Source organism: Strongylocentrotus purpuratus, unplaced genomic scaffold, assembly GCF_000002235.5.
Source record: "Strongylocentrotus purpuratus isolate Spur 01 unplaced genomic scaffold, Spur_5.0 spur5_scaffold_20, whole genome shotgun sequence".
In the NCBI taxonomy this organism is placed as follows: Eukaryota; Metazoa; Echinodermata; class Echinoidea; order Camarodonta; family Strongylocentrotidae; genus Strongylocentrotus; species Strongylocentrotus purpuratus.
The window spans coordinates 32,560,174-32,573,535 of record NW_022145606.1 but is presented as its reverse complement, the minus strand read 5'-3'; the positions used below and the strand labels follow the sequence as shown (position 1 = coordinate 32,573,535).

Sequence of the window (13,362 nt, the reverse complement as noted above, 5' to 3'; positions counted from 1 at the left end):
AAAGGTAAAATTGTGGTTACCATTGGTTTTATTTTGCCAGGAATGGGGGCCCCAGCCCCGCTCTCAAATCTATTTTTTTCTTTTACTCAACACCCCCCTCTTCCCCCTTTACCCCCCCCCCCCCCCCCCCCCCCCCCCAAAAAAAAGGGTACAACAAGACCGGGCCAAAAAAGATAACATTGAACAACCAGCGATCTGACTGGCACCCGGTACCAGACGACAAGTATACAAATAACGCACGGCCCAGAGTGCAATAGCGGTGAATGCAGTACGCGCGAGGTTTCTTTAGATTGGTGCCGCTCTGTGCAACGAGCCGCTTGCGGCGAGTTGACAGTGCGAACCATCTGAAGAAACCGAGCATTTACTGCATTTACGTTTTGCACAACAGGGTCAAGTGCGTTATTTGTTTTATAAAATAGCGACACAAATAGCAACAAACGAAACTTTAGATCTAATAAGTTAGAGTCTACGAGAGTTCGATCTAGATCTAGATCTAGAGTTATGTTGGTTCTACTTCTCTAGACTAAGAGTCCCTTGCAGGCTTACCAAAAAGTCAATGGGATTCATTGCCTTGATTAAAAATAAAATCCATACAGTGGGTCTAGAGACGAGTCTACATCAGACAGCTGAAATTCCTGGCTTCATTATAAAATCCAAAAGTCAAAACAGGCCTAAATCCAAGGCAAAAGTAAAATAAAAATTTGCTTTTTAATAATACCCCGCTGGCGCTGGCCGCTCTGATCTCTAGCTAGTTAGCTAGAGCTAAGCTACGCGTACGTTGCGCTGGGGATCATGGTGGAGCGTACAATATTAGCTACGCGTAGCCTACAATAATTGCAATGCACTCGAGGGAGCGCGTACTACACGTACGCGCGCGCACTATGATCTCCATGGTCACGCGTACGCACCGTGCAATATAACTTTTTACTGCGCTTTTTCTGCACTCATTTCTGCAAAATCGTGCTTGCATCAAATTTTTTTCAATGTCATGTGACGCGTATTGACCAATCACGATGCTTAAAATACTAGAGCCATTTTATAATCTACATTAATGTAGTTAATTATCGATCCAGCTCATCAAAGAGTTATCGATATCTTTCGAAGATGTTGAAGTACTCGTAGGCCTAGCTAGTGCTATGTGGATCCGGACTCGGATGCTTTGCAGTTTCTTCTGTCGAAATTTCGTTCTATTATCCAAGAATCAGTAGCGTAAGTATATGTATTCATATCTGTGAAACATATAGCTTCATAAGAGATAGGGGTCTAACCCAAATAGAATGATATAATGTTTAACATTCAATTTTGATCCAGGCATAAAAACTGCCCTGAGCTGCGCTAGCCTAGCGCTGTCCAACTAGGCTACTAGTAAAATACGTACGATGACGCCTTGGCCTACAAAATACAGTGCAGTGCAGTGCTAGTGCAGTGCATGCATGCATAGTTGACCTAGCCTAGATCTACAGCCTCAATTATTTGTACAAAGCATTGTGGTGTGACCATAGTTCGCGCGTGACCTAAGTCCGCTATCTAAAAATCGGTAAGATTTCGAAAATCTGATATCACCATTGGAAATAGGAACATAGGGGTCTAGATCTACAATTATCCAGAGATGGAATTTTCTTTAGAATTGGGGGTGAAATAGACTCTAGCCTAGGCCTAGATCTAACTGTTAGACCTAGAATCTAGATCTAGGTCTAGATCTATAGACTATTGCCTCGCAAATTATGAAATGACCTTATTTTTGATGGATCAAATTTTTTAATAAATCAGCTATGACTGTGAACCCCCGTGCGTGAACTAAGGTTAGATCTAGGGTAGATCTAGACCGAAAGCTTCAGTCTCTATTCGTCGGTTGTTCCACTGAGACTACGTCTGGCTCCACTAGACCTCCGGTTATAAAGACTGAACGATCGCCTATATTATAACCGGAGGTCTAGTGGAGCCAGACGTAGTCTCAGTGGAACAACCGACGATTATAGAGACTGAAGCTTTCGGTCTAAGGTTAGGGTGGCTGATCGCGAACTCAGTTTTGTGTGCTAAATCCTTCCCATAGAGATTGAACACATCCCTATTCAGTGTTTTTATTGCCAAAATGAGATTCAAACCAATAGATCTAACTATTTTTTACTGCTCGTGATTCTGAAGGTGATTAATAGGCAATATCATGAAATAGTTTATAGGCCCCGCAACTTACCCGTCTTGTAGACCTCTAATTTTCTTATCGATTACAAATCATCTTAGACTTCTAACTTCAGTCTTCAGCCAACATTTTCATGACAGACAGCAATAAAAGGGATATAAAAGTGAGTTAAAAAGGGGGTTGAAAGGGACTTATTTGTTTATTAAAAATTAGGAGGAGGAAAAAAAAAGGAAAAATAGGGGTCTAGATCTATGTCTAACTTAAAGATAAATTTAAAGAGAGGGGGGGGGGGGCAAAAAAAAGAGGGGGCCAAAATGTTAGAAAAGGAAAAATATTAAAAAAGGTAAAATATTAAAAAAGAAAAAATATTAAAAAAAGGAAAAATATTAAAAATGTAAAAATATTAAAATAGATCTAGATCTACATGTAATATATTCTAACTGGCATTTTCCTTTCTTTCCCTCAGGTAACGCCCTATTTCAAGTATTTGCCATCATGCCGTTACCAGCAACTGATGATTATTCAGCCGTCCAGGCTTACTTCACAGCCAAGGAATGGGCAGAGATCAGTGACTATGAGAAACTTCGTCTCAAGAACATCAAAGAAAATTATGAGATGATGATTGAAGTTGGTGAGTAACATTAATTATGTTACCTTCAAATCTTACTTAAATAAACAACTCTAGTCTTATGATGTATGATGTAGGGATTTCTACCTTTGTTTGTACATGTTCGACTGTAACAAGTCTAAGAAAGACTTGTTTAAACATTTTGTTTTAAATATTTGGTTATATTTTTGTATGCATAGGATACGGTGGATATGATGTTTAATGGCAAAAGAAAATTTGTTATTTTCTTCTGAAAATTTTACATGGATTCATGAATGGCAAGTTAAATAAAGGAGTCTTTGCGTAAAACAGGTTTCATATCAAGAAAGAAAAAGGAAAACATAAATTGTCTCTTGAACTCAACGTGCAATTCAAAAATATAATGTACAGTTTGTGCAAAGAACGTAAAGAAAGTCTAAATGCTGCATTTTTACTGACATTGATTTCCCCCTCCAATACCCCCTACCCCTAATAATAGGAGAGAAAAGTTTGATTATAAAATTTGCATATTAACAGTGGTGTCATTTTATTTGATTTTCATTGTGTACACAGGACTAAAGGTTAGTCCCCCAGATTTCATGCGACCTCGTCGTGGAAGAAAGAAACAGCTTGTAGAGGAAAGTGATAGTGAGGATGAGGAGTGGAAGCCAAAGAGGGCCAAGAAAAAGTCAAGAGGTTTGTACAGATTTATCTGTCTGAATTATTCTCAAGCAAACTCTGTACATTGTGAAATTGCACCTAAATTTTTTAAGATTGTAGAGAAGTAATACTAAAGATTAGGAAGTGTAAGCCCAAAAAGGCAAAGAAAAAGTTAAACAGGTATTGAAGAACAAATATTTCAACAGATTTTTGTCTTAAGTCTATAACATTGTGAGAAAGGATTAATACTTGAATCTAACATTTTCAGTCGATAGAACATTTTAGGCCTGATAATTCGACATTAGTTCATCTGTTCCTCACTCTACACTGATAAATCATTTACATGTTCTTGCATGAAATGAAGCAGAATGTAAGGGCCAGAAGATCAGTCTCGGACTGTTTACTGGCTCATGTTATGTACTGATGATGTGGAATTTCTATTAACGAAACAGTCATTTTATTTTACTTTGTGCCCGAAGAAGTATTTTATCTTCACTATGCAAACAGGATCTTTTCACAACCTGTATTACGTCAATGGCTCTTTAACCATTCAATTTTTTTGTTATGTTGTGGTGCTTAATGAGGATGAGTCGGTAGTGAAGACAAAACTTTCATTTTTATTTTGCCGTAAATAGAAATCCATGTATATTTTGCTTTGCTATCTAATAAAGATTCAAATAAACAAATGAACATTTATTTCTTCCAAACAATACAATTTATAAGTAGGAACATAAATATAATTAAAGAACTTGTATTACAAGGAAGAAGGCGCGAAACCCGATAAACATAGCTTGTAGTGGGTACGCCCGAATACATAAATACAATTATACATTATAAATGGGAGAAAGGAAGAAAGGAAGAAAGGGATAGGCAAAGAGGAGAGAATGATAGAGAGCTTGGAGAAAAAGAAAAGAAGAGGACTGCAACATAGTAGCAATGGCATGCATAAACAACATAATGGCAAGATATAGGTAAAGAGTATAGTGTTGAAAACATTTGACTGCATCACATATATATTTACTTCGTTACAAGTATATGCATATGTAATTTAATAATGAAACAGTGATCTTTCTTTTATTTTGTGTATATGTACTTCCTGCACTATCTTTACTACTCAAATAGGATATTTTAATGACATTCTATTAACCTTTAAATTCCTACATGTATTTCTAAACTTTCAAAAAATGTTTTTAATGTTTTGCTATCTACTGAAGATGTGTAAGTACTGATGACACAATTAATCATTTTTTTTCTTCTTCACTTTCCCCAAATCTATATTATCTTCACTATTCAAACAGGATCTTTTAGCGCACCTTTCAGGGCCCCTGCAGTCAAATCAAACAAACCAGTTATCACAAAGAAACAGCCCGAACCTAAACCAGTAAGCATGCATAAGTACCTGTATATGTAAATAAATGATCACTCCGAAGTTTATCCATGATAATCACTGCACACATTTAAAAATCACTATTTGCTTATTATTTATCGAGTCCTGTCATACATGTATGTAGATGTACTATACCAAAAAAGTGAATTTATAAACCTTTTTTCCCCAAATACTTTTTCCCCCTGGCATTTCATATTGCCTCAGGGAAGAAGAAAACCATCTTATTGATTGCATTACACTGTAATAAATAGAAAACAATAGGTAAAATACAGAGATTGAGGAAGAGAGAGAGAGAGAGAGAGAGATGATACGTGTGACTGCCAGAGGAGCTCATTAACACATTCATATTCTGTTTCTTCTCATTTAGCACACTGTAACATCAGGGACTGTGTATGATGATGACGGCAATCCACTCAATGATGCTCATCATATAGGGGGAGAGCGAATCATTGATCTCCTTGAATGGAAGGACTATGCAGATTCCACCCAACCACAAACCAATCCAATAGCATCATCAGGTGATCAGGGGAATCAGTCAGGTGATCCAAACACTCGGTCAGATGACCAGAAGACTGAGCAAACTTTGGCAGAAGTAGCTACAGGAGGCGACCATTCTCCCAAGCAATCCCGATCATTCTGTATGAAAGTTGGTGGAAAGGCAAAATCTCTGTCTGGTATGAAAATATTAACTTTTTCTTCCAGCTTTGATTTTCATTTACTTACTTGTTAACTTGTTTGTTGAGGCTTGAAGTTTCAGCTTATGAGCCCATCGTGGCAATCACAGCTTTATTACGTTGATAAGGGTAATTAGAGAGGATGGTGATGCCAATGCTTTTCTAGTTCAGATTTGAAGCTGTTAATAGATGGCTCTTGGACTGTCGATATGGGTAGCCCGTTCCAGTTGTTAAGTGATCGAACAGCAAGGGACCTCCGTCTAACACTTGTTTTACAGTGTGGCTTCTCAACTTTGAAGATGTGACCTCTCGTCCGACTTTCTTTGCTCATAGAGAATAATCCCTCTTTCTGTACATCTTCTCGTCCAGTCATGATCTTGTATAGTTGGATTTGGTCAGCTCTTTGCCTTCGATACTCTAGTGTTGGTAGCATAAGTTCTTGGAGTCTTTCCGGGTAACTAAGATGGTTAATCGCTGGAATGAGTTTAATAGCTCGTTGCTGGACTTTCTCCAGGTTGTCTTCATCTTTGATAAGCTTAGGCTTCCAGACAGTGTTGCAGTATTCCTTGTGAATTATATTATATTTTTCTTTTCCAGTTGAATGAAAGTTAGAGTGATTCAGTGTGATAATATTTATTATCATATCCTGCTTAAAAAATGTATTGGTTTTTGATTGGCCAAGAGCTCTTTACCTGACCAGAAATATTTCAACTATTTTAAGGTTTTGAAAATAATATTGCTACTGATATTTGTTTGTCTCGCAATGTATGGTCAATATTTAACGGATCTAAAAGATCACAACGTTTTGTGCGCCGCTGTAACATTGCGTCAGGTGATAAAACATAATGTAAGCAAGCGTGTTTTATACTCTATGGGACCATAGTTTGTTAAACGAGGCAGGAGCAAATATAAAGGTGACTTATTTTGCTTGATTATCAATATTTGATGTAAGATATGAAACAAATACACCCTGCCTTCTTTTCGAGGTACTGGTTAAAACTGTAGTCTCTAACTCATCCTGTTCTAATGCTCTGTGTCAGTCCTGATAACAAAAGCGTGTATTTCCATCAGTTTGAAAATTGAAGATTTAGGGAACCGGATAAAACTGAGGGAAACATTGTAAAATTACATTTACATGAAATTCATACCCAGTCTGGCAGGTAAAAAAGTATCAATCTAAAATCAACAACAAGCTTGGAATAAAATTAAATCAATTTGGCCCTATTTTTTATATTTCAGACAGGAGAAAGGAGAAACCCCAATCATCCCCAAGACAATCTAGATACCCGAGGAGAGCAGTGAGCCGCAAGTCATACAAAGAAGATGATGTTCCTGACGATGATCACTACATCTGTAAGTAAACACAAGAGAGAATTTGGCTTTTTTCTTTTTGTTTTTTATTTATTTCACATTTGTTTTTGTTGGTCATTTGTATATTTTTCGTTTTTTTTTTTTTTATAGAATTCTTCAAATTCATGAGGTTAATTAGGCCTAAAAAAAAAGAAAGATGTTATATTGCCCTGTAGGTGCCTAAACGTGGGTCTGTTGGTCGGAAATATTTTTGTTAGGCCTTATTGTGAAGCTCCATGTACAATGTATGAATTTCTCAGAGCATTTCTTTATTAAACAGACTACTCTAAACCTAATTTATTGGATCAGCTTTGAAATAAACTCAATTCGTTCTGCATAATGAACATTTATATATCATATGTAATCAGGGGTGAATCATCTAATGAACACAATTCCTTCCATGCAGCCTTGACAACACAAAGGTTGTAAGGAACAAACACAATTGATGATGATGTTCAATAGTTAATCAATTTCTATTATCCCTTCCCCCTACAGATTGTGAAGATTGTCATGAGGTCTTTGAAGGTGAGTGCTCCAAGCATCCCCTTACCATCATCAAGGACAACCCCATCGCTAAAGGCTCTAAAGACAGAGCAAGGAAGACTCTACCAGATGGTCTTGTGGTCAAGCAGTCATCAATACCAGGGGCTGGTCAGGGGATCTTTGCAACCAAGTTCATCCCTAAAGGATACCGGTTTGGTCCGTACGATGGAGACATTGTGGACCTAGAGACTGGATATGATAGCGGATATGCTTGGGAGGTATATTGAATCTTTAATAAATTCTTTATGATTATGGAACAATAATGTGTGTTACATTTGAGCATTATTTAATTTGTTATAAAAGCAAATCTTGCTCATGTAGTTTTGACAGTAATGAAAAATTAACCGAATAGAAAAGAAGAGATGCTGTACTGTGCTTTGATAAAAGTGGCTTCAATTTGTATTATGGTATACATTTCCTTTGAGAAGTTAATACATATGGTTTTTGAAAATAGGCAGATTTAGGGGAAGATTATTACCTTGAGTTCCACAACAATTTTCATGCAATTTATTTCCATGAAATTATCCATACTGTCACTGCGATGTCACAAATTACCCCATTCCCCAAAAATATTAATTTATTGTTATTTTTTTCTTCTATGCATTTGATAAACTTTTAGTATAGTTATATTTATGTTTACATTGATTGTATACCAACATAGCTTTGCTTAGGCATCCACTAAATATTATTAAATATAACATTTTTAAGCATAAATATAATGCAATTACATTCTTTTCTACGTTTGTACTTAGATATGCACGGAAGGTAAACCTCACCACTATGTTGACAGCAACAGTGAGCAGACAGGCAACTGGATGCGATACATCAACTGTGCACGCAATGAGGGAGAACAGAACCTTGTAGCATTCCAGTATCTTGGTCAGATCTACTACCGTACCTTCAAACCTATCTGTCCAGGAAGGGAGCTACTGGTCTACTATGGGGAGCAGTATGCAAAGGATCTTGGTATCACATCCCAGCTCAACAAACTAAACATTGAAACAGGTACTTGATTAGGAAACTTGCGGTGTGAATTAATAGAAATTTCATTAAGATTCGTGAAATGATAATTCCCTTGCTTATCAAATAGGCAGTTAATCATGTTCAATGAACTTTAATTATTCCATGCCCCCCAAATGAAAGCAGAAACATCAACAGACAAACAAACCAAAAGACCCAATAACAATCACTTACTAGCTTTAATTGTGATTTGGATTTTTCTTTTTTTGTACGCATATTTATGTTATATCATTATTATACCTTGTCATATACTTTATCTTATTTTAGATTCTGGGCTCTATAGATGTGAGTACTGTGGATCACTCTATGCCATTCCTCTTGTCTTAGCAAGGCATCTCAAATACAAACACGGACACTATGGTATCGTCCCACGGGCAGGTGTATCAAAGGAAGACATTCTTCAGTTCATCAAAGGAGAAATACAAAAACCTATTCAATCTCTTAATAGAGTAATGAAAATAAACTTGAGCAGTGATTCAAAAAATAAAGCCAGCCATGATTTTTCAAATGATAAAATCAGAACAAATATGAAACCTACTTGTAGAGATGGGGAATTTACTAATGAAATTCATTGTACCAAACCTGAAAGCACTAAAACAGATAATAAGCCATATGTTTGTGGTAAATATGGTAATGCATTTAGCGATAATCTTGTCAAACATAAAGAGAATCATGTAGCAAAGAAATCATGTGTATGTGATCAATGTGGTAAAGCATACAGTAGTGCACATTATCTTGCAACACATAAACGCATCCATACAGGTGTGAAGCCCTATGTATGTGATCAATGTGGTAAAGCATTTAGTTGTGAACATCATCTCACAAGACATAAACGCATCCATACAGGTGAGAAGCCCTATGTATGTGATCAATGTGGTAAGGCATTTAATCGTGAAGATGCTCTCACAACACATAAACGAATCCATACAGGTGAGAAGCCCTATGTATGTGATCAATGTGGTAAGGCATTTAATCGTGAAGATGCTCTCACAACACATAAACGAATCCATACAGGTGAGAAACCCTATGTATGTGATCAATGTGGTAAGGCATTTAGTTGTGAACATCATCTCACAACACATACACGCATCCATACAGGTGAGAAGCCCTATGTATGTGATCAATGTGGTAAGGCATTTAATAGTGAACATAATCTCAAAAAACATAAACGCATCCATACAGGTGAGAAACCCTGTGTATGTGATCAATGTGGTAAGGCATTTAATCAAGAAGCTCATCTCACAGCACATAAACGCATCCATACAGGTGAGAAACCCTATGTATGTGATCAATGTGGTAAGGCATTTACTTATGAACATCATCTCACAAGACATATACGCATTCATACAGGTGAGAAGCCCTATGTATGTGATCAATGTGGTAAGGCATGTAGTCTTGAAGATGTTCTCACAGCACATAAACGTATCCATACAGGTGAGAAGCCCTATGTATGTGATCAATGTGGTAAGGCATGGAGTAACTCTTCCTCTCTCAGGTACCATAAGCCAAAATGCCAAGGTGCAAACACACAGTGCAATAAGAAACTTGTGCAATCACAAGTGAGCAGCATCAAAACCAATGAAATGTAAGTCTTGATCTACAATATTGAATTAGTTTCTGCATCTATGAATTACCTTTATGATGGGAGTATCTAGAACTGTTTGATTTGATAAACTTGTTAATGTTGAAGGAGATCTCAATTGTATTTTTGTGTCTTTACATACTGAATAAGGAAGGTTCCATTTTGCATGACTTGAATTATTATACATAATCTGCAGTTTTGGCTTCTCAGTCCTTTCCTAGAATATAATTTAGTGAATCCATATGTAATTAAAGGAAGAAGTTAAGAACACGAACTGAAACTTAAAACAAATTAATTACATGAACAATCCTCCAATATGCAGATATTTAAATAGGTTTAGTGAACAAAAAGTTCCACAAGAAATACATCAAGGGGGACCTTGGAATTTCACCTGTTCATTAATCAAGTGCGCATAACTTGAAAGTTACATTTGCACATTTCAAGTAACTTTCAACTGATATTTACTAGCTTCTGTGCATGACATGCATAACTGAGGTGTAGGTTTCCTTTGATCTATTCTTCTTTAAAATAAAACATGCATGTATACATAGCAGCTTAACATATGAACGATGCATCTATACATATGAGATTGCATGATTAATGTAATTTGTATAGCTACTTTTACGCATAAATAGGATATGAGGGCACTGGCCACTGGTATGAACTCAAAATGTTCACCTAACAATGTTTAAATAAAATGCTGACTAAAATTTCTTTGAATGGCTGTGAGATATATTTTTAACATTCCTGGATTTAATTTCACAAAAATTAAAACATGATCTTATTTGTCTTTCGAATGTCATAGACCAATCTTAAAATAATAGAGAGAGATTTGGCAGAATAAAAGCATTGGAATAAATGAAATTTTATTTACACATGACATAATATAAACAATATGAAATTTAAGCAGGTTCACAATTAAGATGCCATTAAAATGTGATCGTATTTATTTGCTTTAAGTGCTTAAAGTAGAAGTTATGAATTTATTTATCATTTCAAAGTCATTCATGATAATTCAGTAACATTTTATTTTGAAAGGTACCTAAGTGTATTTAAATTATTTAAATCTACATAGAACCAAATTGGCTATACAAAAAAAAAAGGGGGAAAAATGTTAATCTACTTTTAAAAAGAGACAACAAAAAAGAGAGAGAAGGGAAGCATACTTTGTAAATTTGTTAGTGACAAAACATGCATACATGTAAATGAGTTGAAATATTAAAAATGATTTGAGTTTATTAACTTGAATTTGATTTGAATGTATGTATATTTTGATTCAGTTGGTTCCAATATTTTTGTTTTAAATCGTTAGGAATCACACTGATTTTGAGACTATTCAATTGGTTGTTTAGCGCCACCAAGTGTTGAAGCGTCATGTGGACTTGTGCCAAGAAAACTATTCAATCACTTGCAAATAAAACATTAAAGATGTACATGTAGATTATTTCCCCTCGTGAATTAAATATAAGTAGTGCAGTTGCTCAGTTTGTAATAGCTGTTTAGTATATTATTATTATCATAACAGCGTAATGGGAATGTGTCTTTATTTGGGATGCAGGTTCATACACTAACTATTGTTACTACATGTTGAATCTGAGGCTGAATTAGAACAAATTGTATATGATAAAAAGTATGAGTAAAAATGTATATACACTGTAAAGTAATATTTTAGGAATGTAATTGCCATTGTGTTTTTGTCGAGTTGTTGTTAGTTTAAAATGATTTTTTGAATCATATGAAAAATAGATTTAATTGTATTGTAAATAGGCCCAATTCCTGTATATTAACTTGAAAATGTGTAGCAATTCAAAAATTATTTAAGTTCAATATATTTATTGCGTTATTACATCTGAAATTGTGTTTCATAGAGTTTGGCGTTCCTTGCCCATGTTAATGACTATTTGCCATTATATATTGCAAAGTTTCTTTAAACTGAGTGTTAAAATGAAGATTTGAATACCATTAAATGTTATTTGGTGTGTATTTCAACACTTATCCGTGGTATCTTATTGAGTGTTAGAGAGTTCAAAAGATAGAAGGAAAGAGATGTAGGAAATAATTAAAACGAGAGAGAAGAAACATACAAACAGGGACAGAGAGAGTGACACAAATAAAGGGAGAGAGGCAGGGAGAGGAGAGAGAGGCAGAGAGAGAGAGACAAGGAGGGGGGGGGGGGGCTGTATACGATAATTAATACCAAGGAGAAATGAACTCGATGGGGTGGGCTAGATTAAGGAAGAGGACACTTTTTTTTTTTGGTCTCGAAATTTGAAAATTTGACATTTTGTTCCGTTGGGGGGGGGGGGGTGAGGTCACCTTTTTAAGGTCAGCAATTGGCATATTTTTTTTTTAGATTAAAAAAAAAAAAAAAAAAAATCACAGAAAAAAGGGGGGGGGGTTGCTCCAAAATACACACATAAAGAACCGAAGGGGGAGGGTCAACCCCCTCCCCCCTTCCGTACGTGCCTACTCGTCTGAAAATAGTTCTTCCCCTCCCGCGCGAAGCGCGGAAGCTTTTACGTTTCATTAAATCATTAGAAAAAGAAGACGATTCGTTGTACAGTTTTTTACTCTTAATCCTCGTCTTAATTCATCCCCCTCTCCCGCGCAAAGCTCGGAAGCTTTTACGTTTCATTAAATCATTAGAGAAAGAAGACGATTCGTTGTACCGTTATGAATTTTAATCCTTGTCTAAATTCAGTTTCCGCCCTCCCACGCGAAGCGCGGAAGCTTGTACGTTTCATTAAATCATTAGAGAAAGAAGACGATTCGTTGTACCGTTCTCGAAAATAATCCTCGTCTGAATACAGCTTTTACGTTTCATTGAATCATTAGCGAAATAAGACGATTCGTTGTACCGTTATGACTTTTAATCCTTGTCTAAATTCAGTTTCCGCCCTCCCACGCGAAGCGCGGAAGCTTTTACGTTTCATTAAATCATTAAAGAAAGAAGACGATTCGTTGTACCGTTCTCGACTCTTAATCCTTGTCTAAATTCAGTTTTCCCCCCGCTTCGACGTTTCATTAAATTTTTAGAGAATGAAGGCGATTCGTTGTTCCGCTCTCGAAAATAATTTAGTTTCCCCCACCCGCGCGAAGCGCGGAAGCTTTTACTTTTCATTAAATCATTAGAGAAAGAGGAAGATTCGTCGTACCGTTCTCGACTCTTAATTCTTGTCTAAATCAATCCCCCCCCCCTTCCGCGCAAAGCGCGGAAGCTTCGACGTTTCATTAAATTATTATAGAAAGAAGACGATTCGTTGTACCGTTCCCGAAAATTATCCTCGTCTGAATTAAGTTCCCCCTGCCCTCCCCCGCGCGTAGCGCGGAAGCTTTGACGTTTCATTAATTCATTAGAGAAAGAAGACGATTCGTTGTACCGTTCTCGACTCTTAATCCTTGTCTGAATTTCAAATATGT

The 13,362-nt window shown here is 36.3% G+C and overlaps 2 protein-coding genes across 2 annotated transcripts; both read left to right on the top strand.

The window, feature by feature from the left end:
• The first annotated feature begins 2,608 nt into the window (after window positions 1-2,608).
• LOC105444724 (probable histone-lysine N-methyltransferase PRDM7) lies at window positions 2,609-8,353 on the top strand. The gene is made up of 7 exons (XM_030993863.1): window positions 2,609-2,771; window positions 3,300-3,422; window positions 4,685-4,767; window positions 5,141-5,447; window positions 6,687-6,800; window positions 7,293-7,558; window positions 8,093-8,353. Exons 1-7 carry the CDS (start codon window positions 2,636-2,638, stop codon window positions 8,351-8,353), a joined length of 1,290 nt encoding a protein of 429 aa, XP_030849723.1. The 5' UTR covers window positions 2,609-2,635.
• A 534-nt stretch (window positions 8,354-8,887) lies between these two features.
• On the top strand, window positions 8,888-9,958 carry LOC115927693 (zinc finger protein 239-like). The gene has a single exon (XM_030993862.1). The coding sequence runs from the start codon at window positions 8,888-8,890 to the stop codon at window positions 9,947-9,949; it is 1,062 nt and encodes a 353-aa protein (XP_030849722.1). The 3' UTR covers window positions 9,950-9,958.
• Window positions 9,959-13,362: the final 3,404 nt, after the last annotated feature.